The sequence below is a fragment of the Lepidochelys kempii genome, chromosome 3, assembly GCF_965140285.1.
Source record: "Lepidochelys kempii isolate rLepKem1 chromosome 3, rLepKem1.hap1, whole genome shotgun sequence".
Lineage (NCBI taxonomy): Eukaryota > Metazoa > Chordata > Testudines > Cheloniidae > Lepidochelys > Lepidochelys kempii.
In genome coordinates, this window is record NC_136382.1 from 206,767,740 (window position 1) to 206,784,747 (window position 17,008).

At 40.7% G+C, this 17,008-nt stretch overlaps 1 protein-coding gene across 13 annotated transcripts in view; it reads right to left on the reverse strand.

Moving 5' to 3' along the window:
- RALGAPA2 (Ral GTPase activating protein catalytic subunit alpha 2) overlaps positions 1–17,008 on the reverse strand; it is a 306,764-nt gene that overhangs the window by 214,832 nt on the left and 74,924 nt on the right. For 12 of the 13 annotated variants that reach the window (XR_012158341.2, XR_013635627.1, XR_013635626.1 and 9 more), the window contains exons 15-17: positions 11,642–11,879; positions 9,371–9,535; positions 1,028–1,168 (exon numbers count right to left, since the gene is read on the reverse strand). Coding sequence is in view for 8 of the 13 variants with exons in the window: in XM_073339773.2 (XP_073195874.1) it covers positions 1,028–1,168; positions 9,371–9,535; positions 11,642–11,879 (544 nt within the window). In the remaining 5 variants the exon portion in view is untranslated. The remainder of the gene's footprint in view (positions 1–1,027; positions 1,169–9,370; positions 9,536–11,641; positions 11,880–17,008) is intronic. The other variant, XM_073339776.2, reaches the window with a different exon arrangement.

Consider the following 17,008-nt stretch of genomic DNA (forward strand, 5'->3'; position numbering starts at 1 on the left):
ACACAATGTGCATGATAATCAAGTCTGGCTATTTCCTGCACAAATCCAGGTTTTCTCACATCCCCCCCACCCCCATACACACACAAACTCACTCTCCTGCTGGTAATAGCTCATCCAAACTGACCACTCTCCAAGTTTAAATCCAAGTTAAACCAGAACATCTTGGGGGGGGGGGTAGGAAAAAACAAGAAAACTTCAAATCCAGACTCCAGCGAGAAACTGCTGAATTGGAATTCATTTGCAAATTGGATACTATTAATTTAGGCTTAAATAGAGACTGGGAGTGGCTAAGTCATTATGCAAGGTAGCCTGTTTCCTCTTGTTTTTTCCTAACCGCCCCCCCGCCAGATGTTCTGGTTTAACTTGGATTTAAACTTGGAGAGTGGTCAGTTTGGATGAGCTATTACCAGCAGGAGAGTGAGTTTGTGTGTGTATGGGGGTGGGGGGGATGTGAGAAAACCTGGATTTGTGCAGGAAATAGCCCAACTTGATTGTCATGCACATTGTGTAAAGAGTTGTCACTTTGGATGGGCTATCACCAGCAGGAGAGTGAATTTGTGTGGGGGGGTGGAGGGTGAGAAAACCTGGATTTGTGCTGGAAATGGCCCACCTGATGATCACTTTAGATAAGCTATTACCAGCAGGACAGTGGGGTGGGAGGAGGTATTGTTTCATATTCTCTGTGTATATATAAAGTCTGCTGCAGTTTCCACGGTATGCATCCGATGAAGTGAGCTGTAGCTCACGAAAGCTCATGCTCAAATAAATTGGTTAGTCTCTAAGGTGCCACAAGTACTCCTTTTCTTCTTATGATTAAAGAGGAAACATCTCCCAAGGACGACAGAATGCTGCTTTAACAACAGAAGTTGTTACTGATTAATTGTAAGGGAAGGAGAGAGAGAGAGCGCCGTGTAAACCATACTAACGCACAGTACTGTAGAATAATTAAAGAGACAGAAAAAGCCAGCAACAGCAGTTTAAAAAATATAAAGAACATTTAGATACAAGGTGGCTTTAAGTACAGTACCTGAAAGTCTGTGAGAGCAAGAAGTGTAAGAGATACCAGGTAAGAGAGAGCTCACAGTGTGAAGCAGAAGAGGTACACTTTTAGTGGCTGGCAAAGCCTCATAAAGATGAACACAGTTGCTGATAGACTGGCTTCGCTTAGCTTCCAGGGAAAAATAAAGTAATAATTATGTCAGAAGAACAGTAAAATATAGGGATTTTTTCTAAGGTGATTCTTTAAGTGTCATGGCAAAATAAATGCAACACACATCTGAAACAGTTCTTTAACATAAATATTCAGAAATCCTACATAAAAATGAATTCCCATACAGTAAACGTTTGAATGTGTTGGAATAAAATTGCCACATAATAAATGTGCAATAATCAGCAGGGTCTTTTTTCTTTACAAGATTGTGAAATCTTACAATACCATATCTTCCCATAAATCCATTTTGTCAATTAACATACTGGTTATCTTACTAAATCTTACTCAGTAACTCTGTAAAATTATGATGTGCCACCACTCTAACCTATCCCAAACCTTTGTTTAATACTTAAGAATTTTAGAAAACAGAAGAGAAATATATCCAACTATGTGTGCATCTCAAAACTAAATGAATGGGAAATTTCTTCCTGGATCATTTCTTTTCTGTTATCTGTCTCTCTCAATTTGGAGATGTATGGGCTCCTCTCTGCAGTTCTGGAGGTGGTTCAACATTGTAACACAGTCTGTGCAGGCCATGCCCCTTCTCTGGCTTGCCACCAGATAATTCATTCCAATATTGTGTACAAACTCTGAGAATATAACATGCAACATTAACTTCAAAGCCAATCAGTAAACTATGTATAGGTTTCAGAGTAACAGCCGTGTTAGTCTGTATTCGCAAAAAGAAAAGGAGTACTTGTGGCACCTTAGAGACTAACCAATTTATTAGAGCATCTGATGAAGTGAGCTGTAGCTCACGAAAGCTTATGCTCTAATAAATTGGTTAGTCTCTAAGGTGCCACAAGTACTCCTTTTCTTTAAACTATGTATAGCGGCCCACGAATTGTAAATATAAAAATTAAATTTTGTCCCTTGGCTAAGAAGCCATGTAGGGAAGGTAGAAATGTGGAAGACGCTGCTAGTAAAAAGGAAACGATCTGTTAAGAAATTTCCCATTCTGCAGCCCCAGCTTCTCCACAATTCTGAGGTGTATGGGAAGCAGCAACCAGTGAACATAAGTAGAGAGGGATAAAGAAATAGACTGAGATAGGGAAAGTTTCCCCCTGAAATTAAGTATCAAACTGGCAAGCTGTTTGTGGACCATCGCACGCAACATGACGTAAAGCAAGTCTGCAGAGGATAGCAAGTCCATATTCTAGTATCTAACAAAGGTGTTAACAGAGGACCTTGTTGCTGCCCTGCAGATTTCCTCAGTGGAAGCAAAAGCTTTTTTCTGTTCATGATGTCACCAAAGACCTTGTGGAGTACGCCTTGATTCCATCAGGAAAAGGTTCACATGATTCATTGTACGACTCTGTGATGCATAATTTGATCGTCCAAAGTCCATTTTTGGCACTTCTGATTAAAGAAGATAAAGAGCCTGACCTCCTTGTTAATTTGATGCTCATGAAGTATATTTTTAGTGTTCTAAGAGCATCTAGATTCTGCCATAGCCTAAATTGTAGGTCAGGGGAAAAAGATGGGAGGACAATTTCCTGCAATGCACGGAAAGAGGAGTTCACCTTTGGTAAAAAAGCATCTAGATTCTGATATCACAGCAGTCATACAGCATATTCTTGCATGCCTCAGAATCATGTACAACGTCTGTCCCCACTTTGATATTTATTTAAATTTATACACAAAATAAAAAGGAGCATCCATTCAACGCTCCAGGTTCCCCTGTCATAAATTACAAAAACATTAAACTGCCCACAGAACACCTTCAGCACTAGAATCTCAACCTTATGCCAGCACTCCTTATGGGTTCTGCTGGGTTAGAAAATCATCCAACTCAAGGAGAATTTTTCCTCTGCTGACAGCCATGGTGCAGAGCACTGACTGTCAATTTTGGGGGGCTGCTTGCCACCTGGCTCTGCCCCCCTCCACCCCTTCTCCCAAGGCCCCACCTCACCTCTTCCCACTCCGCCTCTTCCTGCCCCTGCTCCGCCCTGCATCTTCCCACTCCCATTCCGACCCCTCCCCCGAGCATGCCCCGCTCTCGTTCCCCACCCCCAGCACCTCCTGCATGCTGCTGAACAGCTGATCATGATGGGCGGGAGGTGCTGGGAGGGAGGGGGAGGAGCTGATCAGCGGGGCCAACAGTGGGTGGTGAGCACCAACTATTTTTTCTCCATGGGTGCTCCAACCCCGGAGCACCCAAGGAGTCGGCTTATGCCGTGGTGACATTCAGAACTATCCCTCCTCCTCCAAAACTGCATCTATGCATATAGGAACAGTCCCCCCCACTCCATGAAGCTCTTGCAACTAACCCACAGTGCAGCCAAACAGTAGAAAATTATACTAATGATTTTGTTTAAAATTTTGGCAACTGAGGCTTCAACTTCCAACTGGCCATTATAATGCACTGCAGCATTAACCTCCAGCCCTCTCCTGGACAGTTCAAATATATTATGTTCATTATTCCTTTAAGGAACTAACAAACAACAAGGCATCACCTTACATGGAGTTACCCAGTCACAATAACTTGATAAAACAGCAAAACAAATTTACTAACTGAGTACAAGCAATGAGACATAAGAGTCAGAAATGGTCACAAGAAAAATAAAGATAAAACGCTTTCTAGTGCCTAACTTGAACTATATTAAATTTAAAGGAAAATTTCTCACCACGTCTCCAGCAGCATTACTGACTAAGTACTTCAGGTCAGGACTGCTCCCCCACAGTCCAACAGCTGCTTCTTTTGTCTTCTAAGGTGCAAAGAGTGAGGAAAGGGAGGGAGGGAGAGGTGTCTTGGGTTGTTTACCCCTTCTTTTTATAGTGTCAGTCCCTCTTTTAAAAGCATTTCCAGCTGAGAACCAAGAGACAGGGAATCTGGTGGAGGAAGGAGACCTCATGCTATTTCTTTGCTAAGATGCAGATCTCTTTGTCCCTGTCCCCGTCCTTGCCAAAGAATGGCCACTTGATAGGTGGTGGCCCACCAGCTTTGTTGACACGTGGATGGGGCATCAGCGTACCTTTTGTCTTTGAGAAACTGGTTTAGCTACTCCTGAGACTTGTCTGGGAAACACACTTCAGCCATGATTTCAAATTATATGAATAAATTTACATATAATGTTGCTACATGCATTTTACCATGATATTACTGCTCAGCAAGTTATGAGTTTTCAAAAGATACCTCACAAGGCATGCCCTGTACAAAGATTATTACTTCAGGTGCAGGGTGTGAATCCAGGAGTGCATTCCACCACACTTCCCCCCCTTATAAAACTGCAGTAGGCTTAGCCAAGAAAAAAAATATTTTGCACAAGGCTGCAAGAATTCAATCAGAATGTGAATCAAACATCTCACACTCAAAGCGAGATTCATACCCTTAGACAGAAAACTACTTGCTTGCCACCAAGTAGTCTTTCCTTACTAAGAACAGGGAATGTTTCTGGTCTGAGTGACCATACTCAAGAGTTAAAAATTTCTGTGTCGAGTATCCTAACTCTTATCTTCAGTGGGATCTTTTGGAAGGAAGTCGCTTTGTAAAGGTGTGACTGTCTTTCACTGGTAGAGCTAATGTTGCACCAACCTTAGTTTCCCCAAACACATTAAATTTCCATATACTCTTATAAAATATTTTAGTGTAAAACATTTAGTTTCAATGAGAAGACCCCTTTCAGATCTTACGACATCCTCAGCTCAGGAGACGAAAAGCAGAATTAGAAGCTGAAATGAAGTCACTACCACACAAAAATGAATAAAAGGAAATGTTATTCATCCTATGCAGTAACTGTATTTCTTCAAGGTGTGTCCCTCTGTGTGCGCTGCACTCCAGGTGTGCATGTGCCTCTTGAGCCCCCAATTGGAGATTTCTAGCTAGCAGTCCCTGTTTGGTCCACACACTCACCCTATGTCTCATCGTGGCAGATACCAAGCTTATATAGGGGTGCATGGGTGAACTGCACTCAGTTCCTTCTCTACTCTGTCATCATCCAAAGAATTACTGAAGGAGAGGGAAAGGAGGGCAGGTAATGAAGAACCCACACACTTCAAAGAACTACAGTTACTGTACAGGTGAGTAACATTTCCTTTTTTCTTTTAGTAGTGGCTCTGTGACTTCTAAGCGATATCCTCAGAAGGAGGAGAAGGCGGGGGTAGGGGGGCGGTTGCCTTTGGAACGAGTTCTAGAACTGAAGATAGTACCACAGAGCCAGGTGCCACATTGGATTTGATGGCATGGAGTGGGGTGTAATGCTCTGAAAACGTATAGATTGAAGATCAGGTAGCAACTCTACATATCTCAGAAATTGGGACATTCTTCAGAAATCCACTGTATGTCACTTGCAATCTGGTTGAATGAGCTCTCACACCCCTGGGGGGCTGAGCACCTGCAGATTGGTAACAGGTGTAAGATACAACCCAATATCCATTTTAAAAGTCTTTGGGCAGACCTTTGGGCCTTAGATCTAGGGATTTAGTATATGAAGCGTCTAGGTGATCTCCTAAACCACTTAGTCCTATTCAAGTAGAAGGCTAAATCCTTTCCAACATCCAGGATATGGAATTGTGAGGTTTCAGAAGGACAGACTGGTTAAGATGAAAATCCAATGTAACCTCAGGTAGGATCCTGGGAGTTAGATGTAAAGAGATTTTATCATGAAAGAACATGGTATAGAGGGAATCTGCTCCAAAGCTCCAATCTCCCTACCCTATGAGCCAATGGGATAGCAACTACGAAGACCGTCTTCATAGATAAAAGAAGAATGGAAAAGGTAACTATTGGTTCAAATGGGGATCTCGTGAGGTGGTTGAGAACCAGATTGAGGTTCCAAGAAGGAGTGTGGTTTCTAATGTGGGGAAAGAGATTATGCAGACCCTTAATAAATCTGGATGATACTGGGTGAGCAAAAATGGAGAATCCCTCCATCGGGGGATGGAAGGCTGATACAGGAGCCAGGTGAACCTTGACTGAGCTGATGAATAATCTGGATGTCTTCAGATTCAGCAAGTAATCCAAGATGAAGGAAAGGGGAACCAATTCAGATCACAGGTAGCAACAACCGCAGCAGTGGATGCATCTCTTCCGTTTCTGCAGGTAAGCAGTGCAGGCAGACTTCATTCTGCTGTGTAATAACAGCTGCTGCACCTCTCTGGAGCAGGAAACCTCTATTTATGAGAACCTCCAGGAGCCAGGCTCTGAGATGTAGAACCACCAAGTTGGGGTGAATCATGTGACCCACATTCTGAGACAGGAGATGGGGAACTTGATCATTGGTTGTACTCAGAGCTAAAGCAGGTAATGGTACCAAGGTTGTCTCAGTCAGGTAGGTACTTTGAAAAGAACTCTGGCCTTGGCTGGCCTGCCTGATCCTGTTTATCAACCTTGGAATTAGGGGCATCAGAGAACAGACTCCTCTTCCATGGAAAAAGAAGGGTGTCCCCCAGGAAGCAATGACTCAGACCTCCCCTTAAACAGAAGAGAGAATACTTCCTGTTCTTGGAGGTGGCATAAAAATCAATCTCTGGCTGTCCCCATCTCCGGAATATGTCCTGGAGGACCTGCGGGTCCAGCTCCCATTTGTAGTCATGGGAGAACTGTCTGCTGAGCGCATCGGCAGTGGTGTTCTGGATGCCTTTAAGGTAAGCTGCTGAAATCTGGATGTGGTCTCTTCATCTGGCTCAGAGGGCAATTGCAGGAAACGCTCCATTGCCAACAAGTCTAAGCCTTATCTCCCTGTTCTTCCTAGACTTCCTGGACTTAAGGACTAAACAAAAGGAGCACTTCTGGGAGATATAGGACTCTCCCAAACAACGGAGCCACCTGGAGTCTCCATCGCTCACTGGCATAGTCTCCCGGCAGGAGAGGCAACATTTGAAGCCTGGCAAACCAGGCACACCCTACTAGAGAAGACAAGTCTCCCTGAGGAAGAGAGAAAACAGTCCTCTCACCAAAACTAAATATACTAAACTAACTTTAATAGCAAAAGTAAAGAGAAAGGCCAAGTATGCTCTAGGCAGGCACACTACTGTTTTGTGTCAGGCCGAGGCTGTAGAGAAAGAACTGAGGGCTGTTCTTCCACACACTCCTCTATAGCCTCAGAGTCTGCCACGAGGAGGCATAGGGCACATGCGCAGGATGAACAGGCATAACTAGCTAGAAATCGTCAATCAAGGGCTCGAGTGGCGCATGCGCACCTGGAATGGAGCACTAATAGGGACACTACTTGACGAAGAAACTGAAGTTATAACAAAGTGGTTAGGAGAAACTGAACCACCAACTTGTTTCTATTATGAAAGACTGAATTTCTGGTGATCTGACCAGGAGGGCAGGGCCTAGTCCTGGAGCCTCCAGCAACAACGTTTGACTGTCTCCAAATTCAACAATGAGCTACCCGTTTGTTATGAATGAGGAGAGAAGCTGTGCAAAGGAATATCCCTCACTCAAAAGCGGTAATGAACATCTGCTGTGGCTGCTGCTTGATGGCCCATTGAACTGGAATGAGCGGCACTTGTAACTATCATATCAGAGAAAGACAATCTACTATCTGAAGCTCAAAACCAGGCTTCTGGAGTGTTTGAAAACCCTGTATTCTCTTCTGCATCTCAGGAACACTCTTCCATCAGCCTCATTCCCTGACCTGCTCTCACTTTCCTCTTATTTTTCTCATTTTCTCTCTCTTTCTTTATAGAACAAACAAGAGAAAAAAGAAACTGGTGAACACCGAGCTACTGTATATACATATTGAACTACCATACATATTTATTTGGCCATATTTTCAAAAGTGCTGGGAACTCAGCACTGCTGAAAATCAGGTAACTTATTCGGGCACCTAAAATACGGATTTAAGAGCTTAATTTGGGTACCCATTTTTTAAAACTTGCCATTATGCACAGTGCTACAGATGTATATTTCACTTTAGAGAAATCACAAAACAAATTTTAAAAAGGTCTCTATATCGAGAAAGTGTAAGATGTAATAAAGTATACAAAGGGATATAGATATGGATGTTAAGTACAACTAAATACAAAGAATTCTTATCCTGGTTAGCTTTATCAGATAATGATGATCATTTTTAAAAAGTTGACATTTTAGAATTATTAAAATAAAAATCTCTTATTAGGTTGTAAAAGTGATAGACTATGCCATAACTATTTATTAACTGTTTGATATTTTTACAGTTATAAAAATACAATATTTTGTGGAAAATGGCTTAGTCTTGCAGCTCTTTTTCATTGATTGTAGTAAGAGAATTCCTCAATAATAGGAGGTATTATATATTTCCTAGTATTCTGTAAACCTCTCATTAATTTACTTGCTTAATTTACAGGTACTAGAACTGTTTAATGAAACTTCAAAGTATTTCTACACCTCCATATAATGTTTACCAAATACTAAATCAGGTAGTCCAGAATTTAGTATACACATAAAAGAACCTATTCATACTGAATACACTAAAATATTTTCATCCAGAATCCTTCACCAAAAAAATCCAAGGGTGTTTTACAATTCAGATCTGGTAAAAGCAGCAAGGTGGAAGAAAAAGATTATTGTGAACACATACAGTTTTAAAGCCAGAAAATACAATATCTTAATACTACACTAACAGGATTATTTTGCACAGAATATATGTAAACATCAGCAAGACATGATAATCTGGGTATTTGTACCAGTGCTTGAAAGTCTGAGAAAAGTTTTAAGGAATGAAGCCAAAGTGTCTTGATTCACTAGTGAATGCTGAATTTTCCTGGGAACAGTGGCCTGTGATGACGTGAGTTATTGCTTTTATAAAAAATTACTCTAAATATCTGAAAGGTAGTCATGCTGGCTAAAAAGTCCCAGCTTTTACAAATACATTAGTATAGTATATCTATATAGTTTACAATACTTAGCCAATCATTCTTTATTATCAAGCCCATTTAATAAAAAAAACCACACTCAACAAAATATTAAATCATTGTGTCCTAACCTCAGTAATCAATAAATCTCTCCTATTTTATATAATCATAGTATGTTTGACTAAAAGGATTCCTGACGTAAATAAAACTGACCTCGCTTTCTAGGTATAAGAAAAGTGAAGAAAAAGATTTAGAGACAGATTTGCAAACATTTATTCCTAATTAAAAGTCACGAGAGGAGATTTTAAAATAATTTCAGTTTTATAAATGTTGATCTTGCAATTTATAATTAAGATGTTAAAGCAGCCAGTGCCTAACCTGTTGCTCTCTGTCGGACTATGTTTCTTGCTTTCTCAATTCCGGGTGCTCCAGAGGTAGTAGCACTCCTGAATCTCATTGGTTCCGCAACTTCAGGATGACTTCTCCAGCTTAATGAAAACGATCGTCCCATTGTAGTTGTCTTTTGAGGATCTGAGATGCCACCTTTGAGATAGAGCAAGCAAAAGCAACATCAATCTAGAATCATTTACAATTAATGCTATGCTTATTTCATACTACATAGAGTTAAGTGTTTCTACAAAAAAGAACTAAAATGGGACAAGTTTTAAACCTATTATTTTTGGCAGAAAAATATTATTCAAAATAATTTAAGAGATGCCAACTAGGAAGAAGTTGTCCCACAAAGCTCATGTATTACAATTCCTCCCATTGTTTCTTCTTTCTATTCATTTTTTCAAACATAGTTATTTGTCACTTGACCAGAACCCAAAGTGTCAGGACTTAATCAAGAATCAAAATAGGTTTTTACAGTAACACCATACTGTACTGAGTATTCCTTGATTTAAATTCAAGAATCAAGTCACTGGCACTGAGAGTCCACCTTGCTCCACCTATTAGACATCCTGAAAATCAGGGAGTCGAAGTGTTAAGTTTAATCTATGACCAAATCTAAAAATAAGGGTGCTAAAAGTTGAGAACCTGAGAAAACAAACTGATTTCAATGGGTGCTGCTGGGTGCTTGGCATTTTTGAAAATCAGGCCACTTATTTAGATGTCTAACTTTAGACACCCACTTTTTAATAATTTTGGTCTACATGCTTCTAAATCCTATTCCTTTTATGGAGGTAGTAGAGAAAACTAAACTCATCACTAGACCTATAAGCTTGTTAGTTACTTTTTCTGAATCTCAGATTATTCATGGTCAGCACCCAGGGATGGCCTTTGGGAGTTGTGAAATTGGACCTCTAATTTTTGAGGGAAATCCTAGAACAAATAAGGACTTGAGGTAAGGGATGGACAGTGCTGTCATTAATCGTGTAAGGTCAATGCAAGCTTCTCTGTGGGTAACAGCCTGCAGTTGAACTAGCTCATGTGCTGAGCTACCAGTGAGGCTTCTGCCCACAACCGGTGACATTTCAGTCGAGTTAGGAGCAGCAACCTAGTAAAGCAGATAGTTAATACATAAGTGAGAGCAAGGGATTCCTGTGTTTTAATCCTGGTTCTAATATTAACTCTCTATATTGTCTTGGGCAAACCTTAGGGATGAAATTCTGTGCTGTACCTCTAAGACACAATACAGACCTTGCAGCCCAGAGGGAGGAGATGCTAAGATGACTAAGTCACCTTTCCACCCTCCTGATCCTGAGTTGCTTCAGAGGCTAGAGAGGCCTAGGGGTCTGCCTAAATTATGGCAACTTCCTGAGACTACCGTATGGGCAAAAAGAATAGGAGTACTTGTGGCACCTTAGAGACTAACCAGTTTATTTGAGCATAAGCTTTTGTGAGCTACACCCCACTTCATCACTGTAGCACTGTATCCCTGCCCCCATAAAACATGCTCCTCCTGGTGTCAGCCCTGACCCCTGGCTTGTGAGGAAGTCCTTGCAGGACAGCCTTAAGGCTATCTTGGACAGTGCCTTTGCCAGGTGAATAGCCTCCTGGCCAGTTATAGTCTATAAGACCCTCTATGCTGCTCTGGCCCTTTTACCCAGCATAAGAGGGTTGGTGCAGGGAAAAGGATCTCACCTTGGGTCTTTTTGCCTTAGTTTTCCCACCTGTAAAATGGGAATTACATTTATCTACCTCACAGCGCTCTATCCATGTTCACTAAGATAATTCAATTAGTTAATTATTGTAAATTGCTGTGAAAGTGGTGCTAAGATTCACAAGACTGCACACAAAATCCTCCACTGGCCCCCAGACTCTTACTTAAACAGGTTTATTAAAATAAAATGCAATTATATGAAAAAGGATTTCTAGTGTTGGTGGCTATGCACAGATTGCAGCACAAGCAGCTGTGCTCCATTCCTACTACTGCAGCAGAGACTGGTGTTGAACCCCTAAGCATCCATCTACATTTTTAAAAAAGTTTATAAAAACAGATCAGTATAAGTATCTTACTAATGCAGATGCTCGATTTTTTGCATGTAATAATACTAAGTAAAGTAAAATGGAGTGCATTTTTTCAAATGAATCTTTACAATGTGTAAAGAACCATAATGTTTACATTTGAAAATCTAATATAGTCCAACTAAGTTTGAGTATCTTAACTTATTTAACATAAAATACACTGAAGAAGAGAGACTTTACCTTTGCCTCTTTGTTTTTTTTCCTTTTGCTCACTTAGTTTATCCAGTGGTAAGTTTGTCATTTCAACTCCATACACCATTCTTGCTAACACCACCGTTAGAGAATCCATGATGTTGGCCCATTCAGTTATCAGCTCCTCCCAGTCAGTAAGGGAAGACAGTATGCTGAGCAGCTCATCCCAGAGTTCTCGAGAAATGTAAACACTCAGATTTGCTCGGATCCAAGCCACAATAAGAGTCTGGGAAATAGAAAAGCAATGACATTTTGTACATTTCTAAAAAGCACAGAATTAAAAAATTTGAAAATGTATGTCCAAAGACCAAGAGAATTTAGACTTTTGTAACAGCTTTTCATATTTTTAATTTTCAGTCACTAAAATGAATTGTCTTTCTTTCCTTCTGTTATTCTTTACTTTCAGAATTTGCCACTTCCTGAGGCTGTTACTGAAAAATTATCAAGAACTACGAACAGAAATCATGGTTTCATGGGAGTTAAATGAGTTTAGCATCTAACAAGAAAAGAACGATAAAATAGGACCCCGTGTATAAAGAGACAAAATTCTGCAACAATAATGCCCCCCCTATTTCAGCAGCACATCAGGACTTAATTCTGCGTGGGAGAGGGGGATGATCAGGACTTCTGGCCATGGAATGGAAAGGAATAGCTCCTCTCCCACCCCCTCTAGGGGTTTTCTTTCACTTGATTCTACCTTCCTTCCCCTGCTTCTACAAGAAAGGAGATGGCCCTGTCTTTCTTTCCTCACCACCAGAGCTGAAGAGCTGGCTGGTACTGTAACAGTACGGATACAGGGCACTAAGAGCTGAGGAGAGTACTAGTAATTCAGGTTTAGCAGTCACCACAAGATCACTTAGTCCTGAAAATAATGTGGGTGCCAGGAATATTAGTGCTGGGAGAACCAACAGGGTTGGCACTGGAGCTGAGGAGAATACGTCATCAGCACTGTGTGAGGTGATGTCAGTACCAACAGATTGGTATCAGTGACGTGCAGAACATTGTCTCAAAGGCTACCAAGTGTTCTCAGTGATGGGTTTTTGCCAAGGTGTCAGAGGGACTCAATTTGGACCTTTTGGCTGAGAGATGAGGAGATTTATGCCCCGTTTTACTAGGTTCCAGTAAGGGTAACCTAGGCCTGCACTCACTGTGGAAATAACATTCGTTCCTACCCCTTTCAGATAACTGAGTGGAGGAGGACTTAGCTTCCCTACTCCTCTGATTGTAGAAGGGTCTGAACTTTTTTATGAACTGTGAGCCTTGGGGTCTTGGATCTGAGCTGCCACTTCCAGGAGCACTAACTGTGGACACCTATTCAGGCCTGGTAGGCACGTTTTCTCTGGTTCTGAGGAGACTCTCATAGAGCACTCCTAACTTGTGTGTCCTCCTGAAGAAGGAATGACAGATTGAGCATTTATCAGACATTTGCCTCTCTCTAAGAAAGGCCCCTCAAATGCCCATCATTAAGTGGAATAGCTGCATCACAGGAGGGACAAGTTTTAGCCTTCTTTGTATCTCCCCCTTCCATCAGAAGGCATAAAGGGCAATGGCACCCAGGGCACAGGATTGGCCTCAATGGACACTTCTGACCAAAAGAATTTGATGAAGTGTGTGTGGGGAGCATGCACACCAGAAGTGGAATACACATGCACAGTCACGCAAAGAAGAAAAGATGAATAATTACTTAAGATTTCAAGTAAATTATTCCATTTAAAGAAAAGGAGTACTTGTGGCACCTTAGAGACTAACAAATTTATTTGAGCATAAGCTTTCGTGAGCTACAGCTCACTTCATCGGATGCGTTCAGTGGAAAATACAGTGGGGAGATTTATATACATAGAGAACATGAAACAATGGGTGTTACCATACACACTGTAACCAAAGTGATCACTTCAGGTGAGCTATTACCAGCAGGAGAGCGGGGCGGGGGGAGAGGGGAAGAGGGGATAAACATGGGGAAACAGTTTTACTTTGTGTAAGGCACCATCCACTCCCAGTCTCTATTCAAGCCTAAGTTAATTGTATCCAGTTTGCAAATTAATTCCAATTCAGCAGTCTCTCGTTGGAGTCTGTTTTTGAAGTCTTTTTGTTGAAGAATTGCCACTTTTAGGTCTGTAATCGAGTGATCAGAGAGATTGAAGTGTTCTCCGATTGGTTTATGAATGTTATAATTCTTGACGTCTGATTTGTGTCCATTTATTCTTTTACATAGAGACTGTCCAGTTTGACCAATTTTCACGGCAGTGGGGCATTGCTGGCACATGATGGCATATATCACATTGGTAGATGTGCAGGTGAACGAGCCTCTGATAGTGTGACTGATGTGATTAGGCCCTATGATGGCGTCACCTGAATAGATATGCGGACACAGTTGGCAATGGGCTTTGTTGCAAGGATAGGTTCCTGGGTTAGTGGTTCTGTTGTGTGGTTGCTGGTGAGTATTTGCTTCAGGTTGGGGGGCTTTCTGTAAGCAAGGACTGGCCTGTCTCCCAAGATCTGTGAGAGTGATGGGTCAATCCCTCTGGTCACTCGATTAGAGACCTAAAAGTGACAATTCTTCAACAAAAAAACTTCAAAAACAGACTCCAACGAGAGACTGCTGAATTGGAATTAATTTGCAAACTCGATATAATTAACTTTGAATAGAGACTGGGAATGGAAGGGTCATTACACAAAGTAAAACTATTTTTCCATGTTTATCCCCACCCCTACTGTTCCTCAGACGTTCTTGTAAACTGCTGGAGATGGCCCACCTTGATTATCACTACAAAAGGTTCCCCCCTGTAAGGGACTGTGGAAGACTTTGTTACGGCCTAGCTAGGGAACTTCCGCTTTCTCGAGGCCACCCTGTCACTGTAGGACATGGGAAATCAGCTATAACCAGCTTTAGGCCAATTCCGTCTGCCCTGCATGGCCCTTTGCCAGGTAGCAGAAAGCCCCTTTAGGAAAGTACCTAATTACATATTCATAAGCTGTTTCTGTGTAATGCTTATTATGGCTTGCTGTTTACCCCTGCGTCGGACTCCGTCCCAGGCAAAGCACTGATGTGCTGGGTTCTCCGCCTCCATGACAGCAATGCTTGGAGTCCCCGTTTCGGGTGTGTAACTAACCTTCAATAAATCCAATAACTCGCTGCTTAGCTGCGTGTGGGTCTCATTTTCCAGAGTACTTCTGCCGGCCTACGGTGCTTCGAACACCTTGGCCCAGAACACCCCCTATACCCCAGCTCTCCTGTTGGTAACAGCTCACCTTAAGTGATCACTCTGGTTACAGTGTGTATGGTAACACCCATTGTTTCATGTCCTCTATGTATATAAATCTCCCCACTGTATTTTCCACTGAATGCAGCCGATGAAGTGAGCTGTAGCTCACGAAAGCTTATGCTCAACTAAATTTGTTAGTCTCTAAGGTGCCACAAGTACTCCTTTTCTTTTTGCGAATACAGACTAACACGGCTGCTACTCTGGAACCTGTATTCCATTTAAGAAATCTAAATACAACATAAAAAATTAAAGGCTGCAGAAGCTAGTATGGCCCCAGCAACCTTTAACTCCAACATGGAACTTTTTTTAAAAATACAGTCATTTTAAAAAATTGCTATAAATTACATTTACATTAGAAATTAAATGCAGTTAAATGAAACTGACATTCATACAACTGTACTGTTTTTCAGATGTGGCTCTACTGTGACATCAGCTAATAATTAGCAACCCTTGCTTTATTGCAGATATTAATTTAACCAGTTTGTGGAAAATATAATTTGAAACAAAATTCTAATGGAAAAGCACAGCCTATGCAGAAAATGAACATATAATAGCCAGAAGGAGTTGCTAGAGATCCAACTTTTCAAAGCTGAGGATGCTGATTAAAAAAGATAAAAGGTTACATTTGTTTTTATATTTTGTCTTGAGCAATGTTTCTATGTCACCAAAAACAAGAAAACTAATTTATTTTATATGTGTTCTGTTATGATTTTTGAGGAAAAAAAAATCACAGAAAAAAATTCCTTTCCAACTCCTCATTTTCTTTTTTCGATTGATTTCTGAGTATAGATGCATTAAATTTTATGACTTAGTTTTCCTTCCCTTCTGCTTGTATTCTTTTCTAAAAAAATACTTGATTTGGCTTAGTGGATGTAACTTGAATGATGTTATGAAATTAAAAGAATCACAGTATCCTGAAACTTTGTTGATGCTGGTACACACCATGTTGTGCCACAATGTGCTATTTAAATTACTTTTGTTTTTTTATATTATTTCTGACTACTTTCATAAGCCATAGGAAAATTTATTACAAAAAAGAATATAACCATGATTGGTAGGGGGAATGTTATTCTCAATCTCCTATAAGATTATTTTAATAAAGGAAGTTAAAATTACTACTTTGATGGTGGAATTTCAACATCATTTTAGTAAGGAATAGGTCACTCAATTCACTTGTAAATCCAGGTATATACATAGACCAATTTGGTGTCTAAACATTTTAAATAATATGACTGATACCAAAGAATTCTCTAAATCTGAAATTATTAGAAACAGGCTATCATGTATCCATCAATTTAGGAGTCCACATAGACCAATTTACACATAAGATAAAAGTTGTCCTATTCACATTGAGGTGACAGACTAATCTCGAATAGCTTCTGACATGTAATACCCAACAGTTTATAAAGATACACAGGTAAGGCACCCAAACAAAATTAACTCTGTCCTACAATGATGTCACAAAGGACAGGGAGGGATAGCTCAGTGGTTTGACCATTGGCCCGCTAAACCCACGGTTGTGAATTCAATCCTTGAGGGGGCCCATTTAGGGATCGGGGCAAAAATTGGGGATTGGTCCTGCTTTGAGCAGGGGATTGTACTAGATGACCTCCTGAGGTCCCTTTCAATCCTGATATTCTATTCTATTCTACGACAGGAAAAAAAAAATCTTTAAAAATCTGTTTCATCTATACAACCTGAAGCAACAAACGCTAAAATGACTATATGCTATTTTATTAAAGCATCCAGGTTAAGTTTATATGAAAATAAATATTGTATGACCACAAGGGGGCAAAATGAACAGAAAGCAATAAACTACCATGATGACTAAACAACAGAAAACCTACCCAGCACATGTAAATAAGGGATCAGTGAACATAAGGGAAATGCAAATTTTTAGTACATCCTGTACCTAGCAATAGTAACAAAAGCAGATCCCATAACATATAACATTTGCAGGTCTGTCTGCTTATTAAAATATACAAGTATACTTGACAGACCTGCTCAAGTCTTCCTCTAGTGGCTATAATCTACAAAGTATAGAGTACCCGATACCCTAAACTGTACTATTAACAAGAGTCAATATTTTATG